The following is a 21652-nucleotide window of genomic DNA, read 5'->3' as shown; positions in this document are numbered from 1 at the left end:
TACTTCTTAAAGCACCTCTGGGCCTGGCTCACTGGGAACGCACGAATCGGCAGTTTCTCCAGGGCCAGGCCCGAGCGGTGCACGTGGGCGGCGGCTGCACGCGCGCGGCCACGCTCGAGAAGCCGCGTTGCTTCCCGAAGCATCGGCAATTATTAGCCTCACCGCTCCCTCTCCCCACTCTTCCCCACTCTCCCAACTCTCACCGGCGGCGGCGGATCGGAGCAGAGAAAGAAGACCACCGGACTCCATCACCGGCGGCGGCGGATCGGAGCAGAGGAAGAAGACCACCGGACTCCATCAATGGCGGTAAGCACTTCTCTCTCTTCGACATGCACCTTAGATTCGATCCACGGCGATAGATTCGATCCACGGCGGAGGGGAATGGGAAATAGAGGTAGATAAGCATAGGGGTAGTTCATACTAGTTCATAGCAGTTCATACGAGTTCATACATGCAAGATCGGAATGCAGAAGGGGGATTGGGGGATAGGGGGTGGACAACGGACACCGGCTGACCGCGGCAGCCGTCACCGGCGTGCGGAGCGGCTGGTCGAGCCGCTGGCCTTCATCTTCTTCTTCATCGCCGTGCAGGCCGGCGGGTCGTCGTTGTCGTCCTCGGTGGAGTCGAGGTCGATCTGCCAGGTACGACGGCCTGGCTCCGGCGCCCTCGCTGGCATGTAACCGCTTCTTCTTCCTCCTCCTTAGGCTCTCCACCGATGACCGCCGGCGGCGCGATAGCCGTCTCCCAGTACACTGCGGCACGACGGTCATTATAGGAGCCCAGTAGGTCTTGTACTTGCACCACTTCTTCCTCTGTTTAGCGTCGTCGGAGATGGCCTGATTCATGGCCCAGCGAATGATGTCAACTGCCAACGCGCCCTTCGCTGGGTCAGGAATCAGCGTCTTCAGCTCTTCTTTAGTGGCCTTCATGAGCACTGCATTAGATTCGTTCTACATGTCCGGCATGGAGCCGAAGTTCGAGCACACCTCCATGGTGTTCTCGAACTTGGTGCGGTCACCAGCTGACCACCCAAGGAAGAAGGCCCTCCAGCCAATACCCCAAGGGAAGGGGTTGGCGTTGGAGCTGGAGCTAGAGCTCATGGCGATGGGGAGGAGGAAGGTTGACAGTGAGAGAAGAGAGGGGGTGGGTAAGTAGTGGTGGGCAGGGTGAGTAAATATAGGGGGGATGGAGAGGAGGAGAAGAGTGACAGTCATGCTGTTTTAACTCCATGTGCTTCAATTAGCCATGAACTGCTCTTCAATTAGCCATGAACTTTGTGCTGTGCTTGACTCCATGAATTGTGTGCAGATCGAGGAGAGCAATGAGATGGGCACGGAGGTGCTCCCGGCCCTTGACAACAAGGGCAAGCAGCCCCTTCACCCAATGCCCGACGACGTTGTGCTGCCGCCCACCACCGAGGAAGACCCGAAGACGCCTGAGGGTGGCGACGACGAGGGCATGGAGGAGCCCCCCAGCAACAAGCGCCGCAACTACGGCATCAGGAGGATGGCCCAACTCACTTCTGCAAGGTCATCCTTGCACCGAAGCTTGAGTGCGTCCCCATGCCCCTGGACTTCACCAAGCACTTCGTCGCGGTGCCGACGGAGTTCAAGCTCATGAACAACACCGGCTGCTCTTGGAAGGTGACGGTCAAGCTAATGAACGGCAGGGTGACCCTGGATCAGGGGTGGGCCACCTACGCAGCCGTTCATCAGATCAAGATCGGCTACATGGTGACGTTCAAGCTCCTCATTCCCGACACCCTCAAGGTCATCATCTTCGACGACGATGGCATTGAGGTCGTCAACAAGTGCGGGAAGCACGACGAAGCCTCCGCCGCCAAGGAGTAGGGCCGGGCCACCTCTTTCCAGCGTACTATCGAGTCTGCTTTAAACATATTTATGGTTTAGGCGTTGAACTGTTATGAAGTGTGGTACTGCTTATATCTGAATTATGCTAGTTGATACTCTGTTTATACTCTATTGTGCTTATGATGTGTGCTGCCGAAGTATGGTGGTAACCTCATCAACTAGCCAAAGAGGTTACCACACACCAGGCGTTGCATACAACCAAACATCATGCCTTGGGTTTGTCCACTAACATGCAGGCAACCAAACACCAGGCAGTGTGGTTCTGCCCATGCAGGCAACCAAATAACATGCAGATGGTGCATTTGAGGCTGCATTTGCATAGCCAGGTTGGGTGGAGAAGTGTATGCAATGCGGGCACTGTAGCGCACCGCAACCAAACACGCCCAAATAGGATCTGCCGGGAACAGGACGAGTGTGTACCTGGGCAATGGGCCGACAATAAAAGAGTCGCAACACTGCGGCCTTTGCATCGGAACTTCCAGAATGTTCTTCGGACCATTTTTTCCCTTTTTTGGCTCTTTTCATCTTGTTTTACTTGGCTTTAATTGGATTTTTATATTTTCGATTTTTTACTATTTATTTTTATTTTCGTTCCTCTTTACTTTTTTTTCCAATATATGATTTTTTTTTGAATTTGTGAAAAAAAATCAAACACATGAAAGCTTTCAAAATTCATGAACATTTTTTAAGTTCTTGAATTTTCTAAATATGTGAAGATTTTAAATTTCATGATTTTTTTCAAACTAGTCAGTTTATTAAAATTCATGATCTTTTTTCAAATTCATGGGCTATTATTTAATTTTTTAATTTTTTTATGCAATCATGCATGTGGACTGAGGAGAGGGATGGGCTGGTCTTTGTGCCAAGGCTCGGTCTTACATTTTTAAGCTTATGACCAAAGTTTTAAAATAGTGGGCTTTGGAAAATAGCGGTCGAATTGCTAGTGTGATAAACTAGTGCTACAACACGCTAAATGAAACTAAACAACTTAGTGGGATGCCCCTCCAAACGGTAAAGCGCCATTATAGTCTCGAGATAGGGCGCTATTTAAAACTATGCTTAACACCCACTCTTCAGTGTAGGCTTTAGAAACCTTAAGACCAACCTTACGTCCACATTGGAGATACCTAAGCTTGTGGGCTACCCTTAAGAAGATTCTCTTAAGATCAACCTCCACAATATATAAAGCTAGCATAAGGGCCTCATTTTGCTTATGTCCTCCTTGCAACCAACATTATGGCTGCCCTAATGGGGCTCAACCGATCAGTGTTCATCATCACCACACCATTCTTCAAAGCCGTCGTCATTCGCCCGTGCTCTGCTTTGCAAGTTCATGATGATCCTACATATCACGATGGACAAATCAAGTAGCAAGATGAAGCTAGTTGCAGTCAAACATCACCAGCTAGTTCAGCTTCCATACATGTGCAATATTTTCCCTCGCGTTCTGTTTGATGACGTTCTTCATCGCATTCAGGTGCTCAAGCTCAACAATGTCCTTTTTAGACGCATGCTCGCTGTGGTGATGCAGATGTGTGCTGTGGGTGGTCGAGCTAGGCGACTCATGGCTCGTACTATTATTTGTTCTTTCGATCCCATAGAAGTTTGGAAGCCGATGAACAAATTCAAACTTGAGAAATTAAACTCATAACATATTACGAAACTCTAGTGGTACTCTATTTAAGGAACAATCTTACCTATAAGTATCTTCGCAATTGAATTGCTAAATACAACGGCATCCTTGTTTTGTTGGGTCCATCCCAAATTCTCCTCTCTAGTGAAGCTATGCCTTGGTTTCACATTTTACTATGAGTATTTTTCTTTTTTTAGGCAAATGAGTATTTTGCTTGCAAAAGGGAAAATCTGAGTTTTTTTCAGATGCGGGAGACACTGACGGGTGGGGCCACTTGGTCAGCTCAAGGTCGAGCCAGTCAACCAGACCACGCAAATCCACACTGCCCTCTCCCCCTCGCCGCCGGCGCCACCGCCACCGCCACCGCGCCGCCGCCTACACCAGCACACCATGCTCCGCCTCCAGAAGTGCATCCTCACCCAGCTGCTCCCTTCTACCTCTGCCTCCACCTCCCCACTCCACCGCCTCATCTCCGCCGCCGCGCCCGCCGCATCCCCAGGCCCCAGCTTCGCCGTGGAGGACTACCTCGTCTCCACCTGCGGCCTCACCCGAGCGCAGGCGCTCAAGGTCTCCACGAAGCTTTCCCACCTCAAGTCGCCAGCCAATCCCGACGCCGTCCGCTCCTTCCTCGCCGGCCTCGGCCTCTCCACCGCCGACGTCGCAGCGCTCGTCGCCAAGGACCCCAAGTTCCTCTGCGCAAGCGTGGAGAGGACCCTGGCTCCCGTCGCCGTCGGGCTCGCCGGCCTCGGCCTCTCGCGTCCCGAGATCGCGCGCCTCGTCTCGCTCGCCGGCGAGTTCTTCCGCGGCAGGTCCGTCGCCTCGAGGCTGGCCTACTTCCTCTTCCTCTTCGGCTCCTACGAGGACCTCCTCCGGGTGCTCAAGCACAGCCCCAATCTCCTCGGATGCGACCTCGACCGGGTCATCAAGCCCAACGTCGCCTTCCTGCGGGAGTGCGGGCTAGGTGCTTGCGATATTGTCAGGCTGTGCAACCGTGTGCCATGGCTGCTCGGCAATAACCCGGAGCGCGTCCGGGCGATAGTGGCGTGCGCTGAAGGGCTCGGTGTGCCCCGTGGATCGGGGATGTTCGGGCAAGCGCTGCAAGCTGTCGCATTCCTCAGCCAGGAGAAAATCACCGCCAAGGTCGAGCACTTGAAGAAGATGTTCCGGTGGTCGGATGCTGAGGTGGGCGTTGCTGTTTCTAAGGCTCCAGCGGTGCTGCTGAAGGCCAAAGAATCGCTGCAGCGCAGGTCCGAGTTCCTCATCTCCGAGGTGGGGTTGGAACCTGCATACATTGCTTTTCGTCCAGCAATGCTCATGTACAGCTTGGAGGGCAGGATCAGACCCCGGTACTACGTTGTAAAGTTTCTCAAGGAAAATGGATTGCTTGATCATGACCGGGACTACTATAATACAATCGTGATCAGCGAGAAGGTATTTATGGAGAAGTTCATATGCCCTCACAAGAAATCTGCACCGCACCTTGCTGAAGACTATGCAGCAGCTTGCAGAGGGGAAATGCCTGCGAGATTCATATCTTCATGAACCAACAACAGGGCATTAAAATTTGCAAACGTGTAGTGCACAATAAAGGTTTCGCTCTGCCACCCAATAGAGGTTTCCTTGTTCTTTTTGTAACTATATGCTTTTTTTCCTGCTATTGTACGTCCCCTGTTTTTCTGAATCTGTTGCATGCTACCTTAGTCGTTGCTAGCTCCTGATGAAACTGATACTTGCATTCCTTCATGGCATGGTTTTGAACTTCTTCATCATCATGTAATGTTGACACAGTCCTCATGGTAAAATATATCCAATCGAATTTCCGAGGGCTTGATCTTGCGCCTTTTATACATACAATCCGTACATTGTTCGCCTTCAAGGGCTCATCTGCTGTCTTTAGATGTCATGTGCTTGACTCCCAACTCCCAAGTATTGAGCTGTCATTTGTCGATGCCATTATTATACTCCCTCCGTCCCAAAATTCTTGTCTTAGATTTGTCTAGATACGGATGTATCAAGTCACGTTTTAATATTAGATACATCCGTATCTAGACAAATCTAAGACAAGAATTTTGGGACGGAGGGAGTATATAATAGTGACTAGAACCCACTAAGAATCAAAATAGAGTCACAACTTAAGTATCGAAGCATTTTTTGCTTATACACTCCTTTCACAATAGAGGAGAAGTGGTTTGTGCTTGCAGAACAGGGCATGCTTATTGATAAGTGATAACTACTCCAAGGATATAACACATAGCATAAGCCATTCCTTGATCAGTTGGCTGCATCTTATATTAATATTTCTTGACTAGACTAGTAGACTTGAGCTTAAGCATGACAGCTGTGCAAGTAAAAGCTCTGAAAGAGACAACTTTATGTATAAAGTAATTTCAGAGCTCTTGACAAAATAAACCACGAATGTTGTAGGCAGCACCAAAATGGACTGTACATCCATATCAGAAGCTAATATCAGCTGGAAATTTTACCCAGAAAGATTACTGTAATAGGTGAAAAAGAGGAAATATGTGGATTGGATTGAGATCCATCTAATTTCTGATTAAATTTACTAGAGGGAAAATGTGTGGATTGTCGAACTCGCTCTCTGGCCACGACTTTGACTCATGAACTCGAGTCGGACTCATTCACTGCTGATTTTTTTTGAGGATCGTTCACTGGATGGCACACAACGAAAATTAGGTATCATGATCATCATCACAGAATATACATTCTGCTGCAGATATGCATATTAGATTGTTCTGAAGGGGTGGAAAAACGGATAAGCACACCCAAGAATCTTCACTTCCAACTAATAAGCAAGACTTGTCAGAACTAATTATGGCCTTAAAATTGCCGGTATGAATTTTCTTAATTCTGCTACTTCCTCTTTTTTTCTTTTTCTTTCATCATGGCATCAGGATGCATCGAAGTCACCTTTTTATGCTTAGAACATGTTCTGCTAATGTGCAGAAGGTTGCAAAAGCGTACAGACTTGTTATTATCTGCATGAAAAAAAAATCCCTAAACTGAATCTTGCCTTGTACCTGAATGAAACTTATATAAAAAAAATGTCTAAATTGACTGCCAGTTTGTGCCCACAACTACATCTGGCAAATATTTCAAAATGCAGTTATGTCAAGAACAGAACTATTCTAAGACTGAAACTAAACATTCAGAGAACTTTCAGTGGAACATGCACTTGACTTTAGGGTTTTTATTACTTGGAAGGGAGCACATAGGGTAAAGCACGCCTCTGGCGGCTAGGGTTAACCCAGTTCAACAACATGGTTCAAATGAAAGGAGAATGGGGCCTTTATAGCCATTACATTCAGGTAGCAAGTAAAAATAGAAGAAAGAAGAAAAGAGCAATCAGGCCGTTGCTGGGCGTTGAACAGCGACCTCCGGGAGTTTCTGAAGCGCCGGATTCCTGATCACAGCCAAGGATGAAGCCCATTTTTGAACTGGTATCTTTCGAGGAGAGCTGTCCGATGCAAGATCAATGTCGACTGGGACCTCTAAAGCGCTGGACAGTGCAGGTGTCGATTTCTTCAGCAAACTTCAGACATAATCCTGACAAGTTATTCATGGACAAATGGAGTAACCAGTAACTAGTAATCAGAATTATATGTCAGGTACGCTATAAGTCGACACTTACCCTCAAGTCTCATGTAAGTCACAACTCAAGAGTAAATATTTAAAGCTTGTCTGAATCACCTTGACAAGGTTAAAAGTTACACTGTAGAAGAGTTTTATGTATTAACACATCAATTCTGGTACGTTCTCAAGAGCTTTTATATTTGCCTGGTATGTTCTCAAGAGCTTTTATATTTGCCTGTCTTGAAGACTGAGATTGTGGAAAAAATGAACTAAAGTAGAAAAGAGATGCTAAATATTCTGCAGTTCAGACATGCTGTGTTGTACTTTCTTTAGTTTAATCTGATATGCCTAATGATTATACATTCTTGACATCCACGTGAAACATTGATATAATACTGGTTCTTTTGATTTTTATCACGTGCCTTCATCATTTGTTCATGCTGATCTTATTATTTATAAACTTTTCTTTTGCTTTGCTCTAGCACTGCTTCTTCATGCTTACCCGACTAATGAGCATCTTGTATGAATTGCAAATGCAGGATAATGTAGGAGCTATGGCTCAACAGTTTTTTAAAGGATCATCTACCAACTTGAGAAATGACCACATGTTCCAAAATAAGGAAATGGATCATGGTAATTTGGCAATTGGTTGACCACAAGAGGTCTCATCTGGTGTTGAGCATATGATCTCAGAGGAGCAGGAACCTGTGCAAGAAATCCAGAGAGAATGTCATTTGTCAATTGATATGCTTCCTGACATCATTGTGGAGAGAAGAGCAGAGTTAGTTGACAATGATCATGGCAATCGCTGATTGTTGGTCCCGTGGCCACCGCTGTATCGCCTCCACCACGTCCAAGCTCAGCTTTAAATTCAGAAGATTGCACGCGGCTCTGCGGCAATGGGCAAACAGGAAAGGAAACCTGCACCTGCTGATCTCAAACAATAGGTTGGTGCTTGATTACCTCAATGTGGTGGAATAAAGGAGGCATCTGTCTGACACTGAGTTTTTTCTCCGTCTGCTTGCAGTAAGGAAGTTAGGGTCATTACTCCAATGGCAGTCCATGTACTGGAAACAGAGGTCCATGCTTAATTCAAACAACAGGAGTCCAGAGCCGGATGGCTTCACCTATGAGTTTTATAAAGCTTATGCTATGCTTATGAAGGATGGCCTGATGGTGCTTTTTGATGATTTCTACCACTATCTGGAATCAACTGGGCACATATTGCTTTGTTACCAAAAATCGAGGTGCCCTTTTACCCTTGGAGATAAAGCACTACCTTCTGATATCCTTGGTCCACAATTTAACCAGACTGCTCACAGAGGTTCTCGCCATCAGGCTGCATCATTTCATTTCCCTGCTCATTCACTGCATGCAATCTGGGTTTATCAAAGGTTGCACGATTGTGGAAAAAATTTCTTTGGCATCTGAGTTGGTGCAATGTGCACGGAAAAGGAAGGTTCCCATGATGGTACTCAAGCCTGACTTGTAGAAGGCGTTTGACAGTGTGAGTTGGGATTGCATCTTCAAAATGCCGAGATGCAGAGATTTTGGCGAAAGATGGGTTCAGTGGATCTTTGCAATTCTGAGCTCAGGCAGAGCTAAGGCTTTGATCAATGGCCATTTGTTTGAAGGGATTCCGTTTAAGTGCAGAGTTTGTCAGGGAGACCCACCGTCCCCATATCTCTTCATTCTAGTGGCCGATATTCTGCGATTGTGTGTTCAGGCTGCAGTTGAAGGTCGCCTCACTACTCCTATTGATGGCCTGGATGTCTATCCTGTTTTGCAATATGCCGATGGCACGTTGATTTTGCTCAAGGGAGATGTGCCTCAAGCTGTTCAGATCAAAAGGATTCTGGCGGATTTTTCAGATTTCACCGGCCTTAGCATCAACTACCATGAGAGCACGTTTGTGCATATTCACATAAGCAATGAAGATGCTATGATGGCATCGGGCATTCTAGGATGTCCGATTAGTATGTTTCCATGCACTTATCTAGGGTTGCCACTATCCATGCACAAGATTCTACAGAGCGCTCTCATGCCAGTTATTCAAAAGATTGACAGCAGACTTGCAGTGCCTGCAGTAATGTTTCGTACCATCCAAGGAGACTGGACACACCTTTCTGGCGCTCCTTGGTAAGTTTCATACCATACCGCTGGTTCAGCAGACCTCAGTATGCTATCTTGGCAACGGCAGGCTTGTTTCCTTGTGGTTTGGTGTCCGGCGGGACGTTTTGCGCTGCTTTTCCCAATCCTCAAGACATTTGCTATGGGTAAGTTCCGCTCGGTGTACTCCCATGGTGGGGAGACATGGAACGTTAAGCTGCACCCGAACCTGTCACGCTCGGCTGTAACTGAACTTCAGCATTTGCAGCGTCTCCTGGATGGTATTCAGGTTTTGCTTGTCACAGGAATGGATTGCAGAACATTTTTTTTCCAGGCAAGCAGGCTACTGTCAGTAGTTACAATGGCTTACTCACCTTCATGTGGGTCGGTTCGGGATCGGCAGAGCTTATTTGGGCCTCGATCCTTCCCAACAAGTGGAGAGTGTTTTTGTGGCTTGCATGCAGAGGTCGCTTCAATCTCAGTGTGAGGGATTTCATGCTGAGGAAGCACTGGAGGAACATCGATCATTGCTTTTGTGACTTATGTATGCCCTGCAGCTGAAACAGTGAACCATCTAGTTCTACGATGCGCCCCGGCTCTTGAAATTTGGGACAAGCTGGGTGTTCTCCGCAGTGCCATGGAGTCATTCTCGCTGCTGCAGTTCATTGAGATTTGGCAGACTGAAGATCATCTGTGGTTTGTCATCGTCGCCGCTTGTGCTGCTCAGCTATGGAAGGTCCGAATGAAAGAGTCTTTGTTGTCGTCTTTGTCTCTCATGCCAGCTCATGTTACAACACCAACGAGATGCTAAATCTTTGGAGCTGTCGGACGGAAGGTCAGGATCTGAAGCTCTTTATTAGGGCCAAAATGGAGTTCCTAATCACCGTCTGCAGCTCTTTATTAGATGCCAGTTGACGCTGATAATAATTATTTTGCACATTTCAAAACTTGGCACACAGTGGTCATTCCAGTCATCCAGTGTGCCATGCTTCACTTTTCATGGTCATTTTGCGCGTTTCAAAACTTGATTTATCGGCGTGTTCATTGCCATTGTATATGGTTTAGTGATGCCAGACAAGTGATCACAAACACCTTTAATTTTGTATCAGGAATCTTCAACCGGTGAGTGTCGAAATACATGTTGAGACAGACAATATTGCTGATCCAAGTACGTTGCTAGAAGGGGCCGGCAGCTTCTCTTGTTAGTGGACACAGATCAAGTCCACTTGAGGTCACCAATTTTGGCTTCCTCGCAAAGGCTCACAGCTTCTCTTGTTGGAACTCAGGCTGATCTATCGAGTATGTCTCCCGAAGAGAGCATAGATCTGTCTGCTCCACAAAATGTAGCACCTTCACGGCATCCACCTGCCGAAGCAGAACAGACAGGTTTGTTGGGCACACAGGTCGTTCATGATTTGCAGCCTGAAATGCAATGCAACCATCAATCCTGTTTTCAGATGCTCCGCTTCAAAAGATGCACCCTGATGACAGGAGCCAAATAGATAGGATAACTGGTCTGTTGCAGGGGGGCAATGCAACTTGTCACCATTCAGGTGAGGTCAGAATGTTGGCAGGTAAAGGCAAGAAATGATGGCAATGTTGCTGCAGATCCAACTTACTTACACTGCACAAATACCAGTGTCTAGAGAATTTGAAACTCAAACTTGCCAATCAAGTATGCATGTGGAACAAAGTATGATTCCGCATGCCGAACAAAGTGTAGAAACTTTGCGGCATCCACCAGGCGAGTCAGAACTGACAGGTATTATCGGGTGAGAGGCAGCTCGGGATTTGCAGCCTAAAGTGCAACCGTCAACCTCAATCCAGGATCAACCTGCAGAAGAAGGAGCACGTATTTTCGGTGCCACGGGTGGTCTGGATTTGCAACCTGAAATGCAAGCATCGACCTCAACACAGAGTGTTCCGTCTGAAAGAACCTATAATCTATGCTACAAAGTCTTATTGTCCACCGAAGCATAGAACCTTCACTTGATTCATGGAGTAGAATCGACAGCCTCAATACAGGATCGACCTGCAGAAGCAGAAGGAGCACGTGTTATAGGCCGCAGTTGATCACTTGCTACTTGAATGAAGGCGCTCTAATAAAAGGAGACAAAAAAGTTGGTTTTCAGCCAAACACGAAAACCAGTCGGTCTGAACTAGAGCCATCAATCAGCCTGAATGCATGACCGACCTGCAGAAGCAGAGCCTGAACGGCAATCATCAACCACAGTGGAGCATATCCCACTTGAAAGAAGACGCTCTGAAGAAAGGAGGCCTACCCAACTCCCTCCAGTCAAAACTCATTTATTTAAGCACCAGTAGTAACTGAAGTGCACATGCTGGTAAGTGGCATGGCAAAGACTCTCTGTATGCTCATTTATTTAAGCACTAGTAGTAGCTGAATGTTCCACAAAGCCTAAAAACTCCACATCTTGTCGACCATGTGCAGCCGCGCCTTAGATCCTTATGGTAAGTCCCGATGTGCATGACGGCGAGCTGATACCAAGTGCAACGAGCAGAAGATGTTGTGGTTAAAGAGACAAGAGAGACTAGACGCAACAGTTAAGAACCTCTTTGAGGATCTTTGTAATGTTGCTAGAAGGAAAAACTTAACCGTGGCGCATGCCATGCTTGATGGGCAGTGGATGAGAGGGCCGGAGCGCCTCACAACTTTGGATGATCTGAATTCTTTCGTCTCCCTTTGGAGCGAAATTCAGCAGATACATAAACCTCGCTGATCAGCCCGATGAAATCAACTGGAACTGGATTGCGACGAAAGCTTACGCTTAGTTCATTGGCACAATCGAGCGTCGAGAACTGAATGCTACCTGCCGCGTCAAAACTGAAGGCAACATCAACTTCTTCCTGTGGCTCCTTGTTCGGAACCGCTTGCCAACTGCTGACAGACACAGACTCCAAGCCCAGGGCTGTGATCACAATGCAACATGTAGAGAATGATTTGGTGCATCGATAATTGATTGATCGTGCATTAGGCACATATATATAGGTACAAGGGGTGCGACCGGTATCTTGTCTCCTAAGACACAGAGGGAAACAGACACTACATGTACTGCATACGAAACCCAGACCAACGTACATGTACACATGTTCAACACCCCCCCCCCCCCCCCCCCCCCCGCGCGCAGAGACAGGACCGAAAACCCTCAAATGTCGAGGTGGGTAGTCCCTTCGTCATGACATCGGCGAACTGCTGATCTGATGAGCAACAACGCAAGGAATCCATGCTCCTGGTGGCGTCCGGTGACTGGTCGTAGAAGAACTTGATCTGGCCGAACACCTCTGCAACACCGCGATGAAAGTACTGGGCACCAGCCAGAAGATGGACATGGGCAGGTAATCATTGGTGGGTGAAGCAATCCAAATGCTCATTTGGTCAAATACAGATTGCATACCTAGGGTAATAGTCAACTCTTCTAAAGTGGCAACTAACCCAAGAAAATTCAAAACCATAGAGAGATGGCCAACCCCAACGACACCCAAAGAAGTAACACAGCTTCCTCGGCCTGGCAGGCTACTACCGCAAATATGTCAAACATTTGGGGATCATAGTCGGACCATTGTTGAACTTACTTAAGAAAGTTCAACCGTTTCTATGGACACTTGACACTGACACAACTTTCCGATTGCTGCAACAAAGCGTGATATTTGCACATGTTCTTCAGTTTCCAAACTTACTTAAGACATTTACGATCGAGACACACACATGTGACTATAGAGTGGGTGTTGTGAGCACCAAGGAGGACACCCGATTGCGTACATGAGCAAGCCTATGGGCCCCAATAATTGCGGTCTGCCGACATATGAAAAAGAGTGCTTAGCCATTTTGATGGTCGTAGAACAATGGAGCCCATATCCTTAGACATGTGAATTTCTGATCCGCACAGATCAACAAAGCTTGGCGCACCTGGATGATCAAAGATTGTCTACATCCTGGCAATAGGAGGCATTCACCAAGCTCCTAGGCTTCCAGGACAAGATCTACTATAAGAAGGGGGACAACTAACGGCGCAACTCGCACTCTCTCCTGAAGATTGCATACAACATACAACCTGTCCACGATCTCTAAATGCAAACCAGCCTGGTTGGAGGATATCATCGTCATTTATGCAAACAACACGCAGGTGCGATGGATCTTCACCAAATTAGCCATTCAACAATACTGAAAATAGTATGTTTCTATCTCCAATGGACTATTGTACTTCAGACACAGACTGTGGCTGGGTGGCGCACTTGAACTACAGCAACAAATCCTTAGAGCCTTCCACGATAGTTCGATTGGCAACCACTCAGGGCACCTATCGTTGCTTGTGTCACCCATTCGCTTGGCCCAAAATGAAAGAGCACATTCACAAGTGCACAATCATGTTATGTACGCCAACATGCAAAAGATGAAAAGGGCAAAATTTCCAGGGCTGCTGAAATCACTGCCCCTACCAGAGGGAACTTGGCAAGTGGTTACGATGGATTTCATTGATGGATTGGCTCAATCCAAGAAATCTAACTTCATCTTCATCGTGGTGAATAAGTTCACTTGGTATGCCCACTTTCTGCCACTAAATCACCCTTTCACTGCATCAAAAGTTGCCCACCCCTACCACGCCAATGTATATAAGCTTCATGGTCTGGCAGCAACCATTATCTCTGATAGATATCCAATCTTCACAAGCAACTTATGAAGAGAACTCTTTCGCATCATTGGGACTAAATTGAATATGAGTACTCCCTATCACCCGCAGACCAATGGTCAAAAGGAACGCGTGAACCGGTGCCTGAAGATTTACTTACGTTGTTTCATTTTTTCGAAAAGGGGCGCTTTATTACTTAAAAGGACTTACGTTGTTTCATACATGCCTACCCCCAACAAATGGAGCCAATACCTCGCTCTCGTTGAATTTTGGTACAACTCAATCTATCATTCTACTCTAAAGACCTCACCCTTTGCTGCACTCCATGGTCATGATCGAGCCTTGTCACTTGGGCATTGAAGAACCTCTGCTTGCAAACTCCCAGTTCTGAAGGATTGGCTCGAAGAACGCAAACTCATGCAGCAACTCCTGAAACAACATCTCAACCGTGCTCGCAACACGATAAAAGTTCAAGATGACAAAAAACGCACCGACGAGACCTTCCAACCCGGAGATTCGATGTTTGTCGAGCTACAGTCATACATTCAAACATCGATCAAGAGAAGGGTCACAAACTTTCCTTTGAATACTTCGGGCCCTTCAAAATACCGCAAGTTATCAATCCGATGGCATACAAACTCGAACTACTTGATCTAAGGTACAACCAGTTTCCCATGTTTCCTAATTAAAACATGCCCATACACCAGGCATTGTGGCAACGACGGATCTTCCCAAGACTTCAGATGCAACCCTCACTCCTTTGGAAATCATTACAAGCCGGGGGCGCAGAACCCCGAGCGGGCGGCGTGAACAACTGCTTGTCTGCTGGTCCGACCCACCTATAGTTGATGCCACTTGGGTTGGGAGGATGCTAGTCAATTGAAGGAGCGCTTCCGAAATGTACCGGCTTGGGGGCTAGCCGTCTCTTAATTAAGGGGAAGGGGATGTGTGGGTCCCAAAGTCAGCAAATGCAACGTCAGACGAAAGCGTTGCCATGGCAGCCAAATAGATGGCCTCAAGGAAAGCTAACAAGGAGCATCTCAAAAGCGATGTCTTGGCAGCCAGTCATGCATGCCACGAGGACGAATTAAGGGGGAGAATGCGTCATCATCGTGACCACATTAGATTGTACAACCAAATCACAAGTATGTGGGACTGGACTGGAGTAACGCTACATAAGTAGGGGAACCACCCCGGAAGATGGCATCCAGAAGGATCAGACAAACAAGACCGGCGCCGGCTTACCTTTTCTACTTTTCCTCCCTTGTAAGAAAGTGTACCTCAACAAGCAAATTATGTGAGTGAATGAGATAATCTGGATCGGGAACCTAAAATGAATGCCGTCAAGTTTTTATTTTGAAGATAATGTTTGTAGGCAACATTAGTTGGGTACATGATTTCTCAAGAGTTTTTATTTTCATTTTGGTGCGACTATTCAATCCAAGCATTCGCCGTCCACATTTTTCAAAAGAAAAAAAAAGCATTCGCCGTCCAATCCTCAAGAAAAAAAAGTTCCCCACTGTCCTCAGAGAAGCGCCGCCGGCCGCATCCCGTTAACCGTCGCCGCCGGTCGCCGCCGGTCGCCGCCGGACGCCGCCGCAAACCGAACCGTTGGTCCCTTCCCGAGCCCCGACTCACCAACTCCCGGTCGATATTTCCGAGCCAGATCGATGATTTCTTGTCCCCTTTTGCAGATCCCGGCTCCAGATTCAACTCCATGGAGGCGAAGAAGAGCAAGTTGGAGAGCCATCCGGGGTTCACCGACGACCTCATCCTGGAGATCCTCGCCCGCCTCCCCGCCAGATCCCTCCGCCGCTTCAAGTGCGTCTCCATGCCCTGGCGCGACCTCATCTCCGACCCTGCTCACCGCAAGAAGCTGCGCCAGACCCTCGCTGGCTTCCTCTACATGACGGACACGGACAGGTACAACGGGGGCCGGCACCACTTCGCCAGCGTCTCCGGCGACGGCGCAGCAGCCCCGTTCGATCCTTCCGTCCCTTACCTGCAGCCTAACAAGGAGGAGGGCATCACCCAGGTGGACTCCTGCAATGGCCTCCTTCTCTACCGCCGCTACAGCAAGATGGTGGTGCGTTTACCTCCTTGCTGGGCAGCAGATTTCCGTTTTGTGGTGTGCAATCCCGCCACCGGGAGGTGGGTGGATCTGCCCCTGCCCACTCACCCGGAGCCGCCGGCAAAAGGAAGCATGACAGCTCTGGCCTTCGATCCGGCCGTCTCGTCCCATTTCCACGTTCTTCACTTCGAGCAGAGGGAGGCTTACATCACTGGAGTGGACATCTACTCGTCGCGGACAGGAGCCTGGACTCATAGGGATAGTGGGCTGGCTGACAAAGTTTCGCTGTGCTTCGGGAGTGGATTTGTCTTTGTTGGCGGCATGATGTACCTGATAGGCACCCTTGGTGCCACTGGCATCAAAAAAGATTGTGTGTTGCTGGGGGTGGACATGGAGGGCAAAGTGTGGAAGACCATCAGTGTGCCGTACCCCAGAAGATTTGGCACGATTGGATTGTCGCAGGGGTGCTTACACTATGCTATAGCTTCCGTCAATGATACCAACAAGGTCCCGCTTTCTGTGATAGAACTCTGGTGCCTCAAGGATTGTGATGGTAAAGAATTGGTCCTCAAGCATACTGCCAACATCAATAAGCTTGTGAGCAAGACTGGGAAGACGTACATGGTGGTTGAGTTCCATCCGGATCGCGACACCATTTTCCTGACTTCGTGTCGACGTGATACCTTGGTATCATACGATACACGGCTTCAGAAAGTTGGCTGTATCCTTAATCTTGAGAAAAGAAACACACAACGATTTCTACCTTATGTTCCTCTGTACTCAGAGTCATTCGCAGATGCAGATGGGCAGTAGCTTTACCTTCAAACCACGCTTGTGCTTCCCACCAAGAATCAGCTCCTCTGTCAGCTCAAGTCTCCTGAATCTGCTTGAATCATGCCACTCAATTTGCTGCTGCTTACACTCCTGCTTGCTTGATTTCCAGTTCAGAGAAAATGCCTGGTAAACCTGCAGATTAAGCTTAATGTCATTTTCAAAGAACATTGTTACTCTTGGTCTTTTTTGCCTAGCATTGGCTGTTATGCGGGACATGTATTGTTTGTTCCATGTGGCTAAATTATTTTTTCTTTCCATAACAATCAGCTATTATGATTATCCTGAATCCTATTGCAGATTGTGAACCTGCTAGTGTAGTAAAAGTGTTAATTAGACTGGTTACTGGTGCAAATGTCTAGTTGACATTATTCATTCAGTATTTTGGTAAAACGAGCAAGTTCTTTTCATGCTTGTTTACTCTTTCTAATGAATTCAATAGAGCTTTGGATCTGTTAATCACAGAGAAACTGTGTCAATGTCAATAAAATAAAATTGAAGTGTGTGCAGGTGAAAGAAATCAGTAGGCCAGAGTTTTACTGACAGTGGTAACAACAGTTTTATAGAGATGCAGCTTCATGGACATGCGCGGTATTTGTCTGTCAACACGGCTGAATGACCACCAGAAATAAGGCCTCTTTGTGTGGTTGATTGATGTCCGATGTGTTGCTACCCTGTTTGAGTCGGCTCAACGAACATTGTTCCTTTATGTTTATACAACTACAGTATAGGGGGCCGGCTAACAAGAGACATTGTTTGGCTGCATTTTTTTTATTCGCTGTCAGTGGCTTGAGATTCTTCCTTCTGAAGTGAAGTGAAGAGAGCTCACTTCATTTCTGAAGTGAAGTGATGAGAGCTCACTTAAAGTGGGTACTTCTTTGTATATACTGCTTCCAACTCTGGTCTTCACTGCTCATAACCACTTCATTTCTTCAGTACTAGCCTGGCTTCAAAAAAAAATTTGCGTCATCGAGTACGAGGCATGCTTCCTGGGGACCGAACTGTAAGAGCATCTTCAGCCGTTGGCCTACCCAGGACGCATAAAAATCGCCCCTGGAGGCGAGCCGACGATACAATCGGCGCTGGGGCGGTTTTGCGCCCAGTCGTCGCCCCCAGGCACCGATATAGACCCACTTTTCAGCCCCCTTTCGGCGAATAAAAGGGCCCATATGGGCGAGAATAGGCCCATATTCGGCGTGGTTCGTCGTGGCTCGGCGTTCAATTATCAACATAAATAATTTTTTATCACATATTTCATCACAGAAAAATCAAATACTTCAACAAAATAGTACACAACAAATAGTTCAATACAAATTATATAGTTCAATAAATAAAAACTCATATTTCATCACACGTCGCGCCCGGCGTCGCCCTTGAGCCTCCATAGGTGCTCCACTAGATCATGCTGCAGCTCATGATGCACCTGTGGGTCTCGGATCTCCTGACGCATACTGAGGTAGGCAGTCCAGGTTGCCGGTAGCTGGTGATCAACTTCGGCTAGAGGACCCTGCCTGTAGTATGGTTCAGTGTCAAACACTGGGTCTTCTTACTCGCTCTCGATGATCATGTTGTGCAAGATGACACAGCAAGTCATGATCTTCCACATTTGATCTTTCGACCAGGTCTGAGCGGGGTACCGAACAACAGCAAATCGAGATTGGAGCACACCAAATGCCCGCTCGACATCCTTCCTGCAAGCCTCCTGAATCTTCGCAAACCAGGCGTTCTTGCCTCCTGGCACAGGGTTTGAGATCGTCTTCACAAATGTCGACCATCTCGGATAGATGCATTCAGCTAGATAGTACCCCTTTGTTGTAGTGCCGCCCATTGATCTCGAAGTTCACCGGAGGAGAATGACCTTCAACAAGCTTGGCAAAGACAGGAGAGCACTGCGGCACGTTGATGTCATTGTGAGTTCCTGGCATACCAAAGAAGGAGTGCCAAATCCAGAGGTCCTGTGTGGCCACCGCCTCAAGTACCACACTGCAACCACCTTTGGCGCCTTTGTACATCCCCTGCCAAGCAAATGGGAAATTCTTCCATTTCCAATGCATGCAGTCGATGCTTTCAAGCATCCAGGAAATCCTCTTGCTGCATTCTGTGCTAGGATCCGAGCAGTGTCTTCCGCATTGGGTGTTCTCAAGTATTGCGGTCCAAACACTGCCACCACTGCACGACAGAACTTGTAGAAACACTCTATGCTGATGGACTCGGCCATGCACCCATAGTCGTCGAGTGAATCACCGGGAGCTCCGTATGCAAGCATCCTCATCGCTGTCGTGCACTTCTGGATCGAGGTGAATCCAAGTTTGCCGGTGCAATCCATCTTGCACTTGAAGTAGTTGTCGAACTCCCAAATGGAATTCACAATCCCGAGGAAGAGTTTTCGGCTCATCCGATAACGGCGCCGAAATGTTTTGTCGCCGTGAAGTGGAGCATCGGCGAAGTAGTCGGAGTAGAGCATGCAGTAGCCTTCGAGACGATGCCGGTTCTTTGCTTTCACCCGCCCCGGCGCCAGCCACCTCGCCGCGGCTTTTCATTGCTCGCCAGCAGCTGGGCGAGGGCGGCGAGCACCATGAGATGCTCTTCTTCCTGCACATCGGCCTCGGCTTCCTCCTCCAGCAGCGCGGCGAGCGCTTCCTCGTCATCCGAGTCCATCGCCGAGGCAGGCAAATCGCCGAACACCTTGCGCCCGGTGGGCGTGCACCTGCCGCTAAACTGTCCCTCCGCGGCCGGAAACGCCCAGCTGCTGTTGGAGGGGCTGCCGCGGCGAACCTCTGCTATTTTTTCGGCGGGGAATGGCTGTCTAGCGGTGAAGGGCGGCGGGCGGCGCCGGGATATAGCTAGTGGCGGCCGAGGGCGCGGGGGGTGGGAGGCGAGTCGGGGAAGAAAATCTTGACTTTTCACCTGACAGTGTGGGCCAGCCGCGCTTTTCCCTTGCGCGGAGCCCCCGATCGCCCCCCAGTGCGCCGGGTTCGGCCTGCGGCCGCCGGGCGGAAAAAAGGCCGAACTGGCGCTTTTCGTCGTCCTGGGGGCGCGACTGGGGCGTCTTTTTGGCGCCCGCGCCGAAAAAATGGCCTGGGGGGCCTATTGGGGTCAACGGAAGAGTGAGGAGCAGGGCTGTCGGACGGTGAAAGAACAGTGGAGAAGGCGTCAGGGCAATATTCAGTTAAGAACAGGGGAGAAGGCGTATTCCAACAGGGGGCAAGGCGTAGTTTGTCTACGTGAGCAATATATAAGCTCGTTGACGGCGCTGAGAAATACTAAGAAGAAGAGAAGCCCTAAATTCTAAGCCTTTACTTTTGCGCACTTACATACCCTATCTTTAGTTGGTCTTGTAATTTATCCCCAATTCATTCTGGATCACCGCTCACATCCCAATTACCACTATCACTGTCTTGACAGACAGGCGTGGCAGCGTGTGACGGTGACGAAGACAGAAGCAAGGGTTTAGGGGGACAACGGGAAGCGGGCGGGGTTTTGAACATATACGCTGGAAGAAAGAAGCACCATGTGAGGGGGAAACGTCGTTGTTATTTGTGTGTGTTCTTTTTACAAACACGCAAGCGCTCACAATATATACACACACTCATTCCTATGAATACATGTATAGATACATATTAGCATCTCGACACCTCGTAGCGAGCATATCATAATAGCGGCAAAAATTCTGAAATAAAAACAAAGAATATACCAACATCCATGCCATGTCTAAATCTTAAACCTAGGTAGGCTGATTCCATCAGAGGAGACTTAACCATAATTGCATCGATGTAGACGTCGTTGTCGATCACCTCAATGGTAGCCATCCAATTCGTTCTGTACTCAGGTCCTCGCGTTCAGAGACAACACCCATTTTCTCTCAAAAAAAATTATACAATTATTATACCCTCGGACTTGAGCTTGTTGCTTTATGGTGTGTTTGGTTTGGGAACCAAGTGGAATGTAATGTCATGGTTCTATTCCACTGGAATAGGTTGGTTCCGTTCTTATATTTGGTACGACTTAAAAGATGAAATGGAACGGTTCCGTTTCCATGTTTGATTGGAGGTATAGCATGCTTGAATCAATTTAGCTGAAACCATTTTTACTTAGGAGAGATGAGGTTATCTCATATGCGTGTGCGTAAATTAGAGTGATAACTACTTATTTGTATTTTCACAACATTTCGTTGGCAACATTTATAGATTTTTGCATATAGCAAATCCGGTCTTCTATACGACCGCGGAGATGGCCCGGTCACCCTTCAATATTCGTCTATTGCATCCATATACTTCAAACTTCATTTCTCAAATCCATACTACCCCATACAACATACAAAATCTGCGTACTACTACACGCTACATAGATAAACCTAGCCTACTCCTACTCGTCGTCGGAGATGTAGACGACCTCCATGTCGGCAGTGCCGGACGGACCTGCCACATGGTGGATGGTCGCCTCCCACGGCTCCGGCTCCTCGTCGGACTCCATGTTCACGAAGATTGCGTCCAACTCCTCCCATGCCTCGCGGAGGTAGCGGCGGTTTGCCTCCACCTTCGCCCATGCCAAATCCGGCTCGGGAAACCGGAAGTGTCGGCTCCACCTTGCCTTCCTCCTCCTCATCCATCACCGCGTACGCCTCCTCCTCCTCCTCCTCATCCGCCTCATGCTTCGGAGAGTCCGAAGGCAGGCCAGTTGCAATCCGAGCGACGTGTCAGGCCTGAATCTGCTCTAGGAGTTGCATCAGGCGCTCCGAAGGGAGCATAGCATACGTGGTGACCCGCTATCGAGCCAGAGCTACGGACAGCAATCTGCGAGCAGGTGGGGGGTGGGGCGCGGAGGGGAGGGAAATGTGGTGCGGCTAGGGTTAAGGGTCATCGTCTGGCTTAATTAGTTGGATTTGTCAGGTGTCTGC

The 21652-nt window shown here is 48.2% G+C and overlaps 2 protein-coding genes across 2 annotated transcripts; both read left to right on the top strand.

The window, feature by feature from the left end:
• Positions 1-3758: 3758 nt before the first annotated feature.
• On the top strand, positions 3759-5327 carry LOC109782181 (uncharacterized). Its single transcript, XM_020340783.4, has one exon. It carries the CDS (start codon positions 3895-3897, stop codon positions 5044-5046), a length of 1152 nt encoding a protein of 383 aa, XP_020196372.1. The 5' UTR covers positions 3759-3894; the 3' UTR covers positions 5047-5327.
• A 9784-nt stretch (positions 5328-15111) lies between these two features.
• On the top strand, positions 15112-17148 carry LOC109782198 (putative F-box protein At1g50870). The gene is made up of 2 exons (XM_020340799.4): positions 15112-15463; positions 15548-17148. The coding sequence occupies exons 1-2, from the start codon at positions 15247-15249 to the stop codon at positions 16735-16737; spliced, it is 1407 nt and encodes a 468-aa protein (XP_020196388.2). The 5' UTR covers positions 15112-15246; the 3' UTR covers positions 16738-17148.
• Positions 17149-21652: the final 4504 nt, after the last annotated feature.

Source organism: Aegilops tauschii, chromosome 1 (genome assembly GCF_002575655.3).
Source record: "Aegilops tauschii subsp. strangulata cultivar AL8/78 chromosome 1, Aet v6.0, whole genome shotgun sequence".
NCBI lineage: Eukaryota > Viridiplantae > Streptophyta > Magnoliopsida > Poales > Poaceae > Aegilops > Aegilops tauschii.
Note: the sequence above shows the minus strand (reverse complement) of the source record. Positions and strands in the feature narration are given on the sequence as shown.

Coding starts and splice junctions, on each gene's coding strand:
- LOC109782198 (XM_020340799.4), top strand. CDS start 15,247: ATGATTTCTCAAGAGTTTTTATTTTCATTTTGGTGCGACTATTCAATC. Junction 15,464..15,547: donor ACGCCGCCGCAAACCGAACC/GTTGGTCCCTTC, acceptor CCCCTTTTGCAG/ATCCCGGCTCCAGATTCAAC.
- LOC109782181 (XM_020340783.4), top strand. CDS start 3,895: ATGCTCCGCCTCCAGAAGTGCATCCTCACCCAGCTGCTCCCTTCTACC.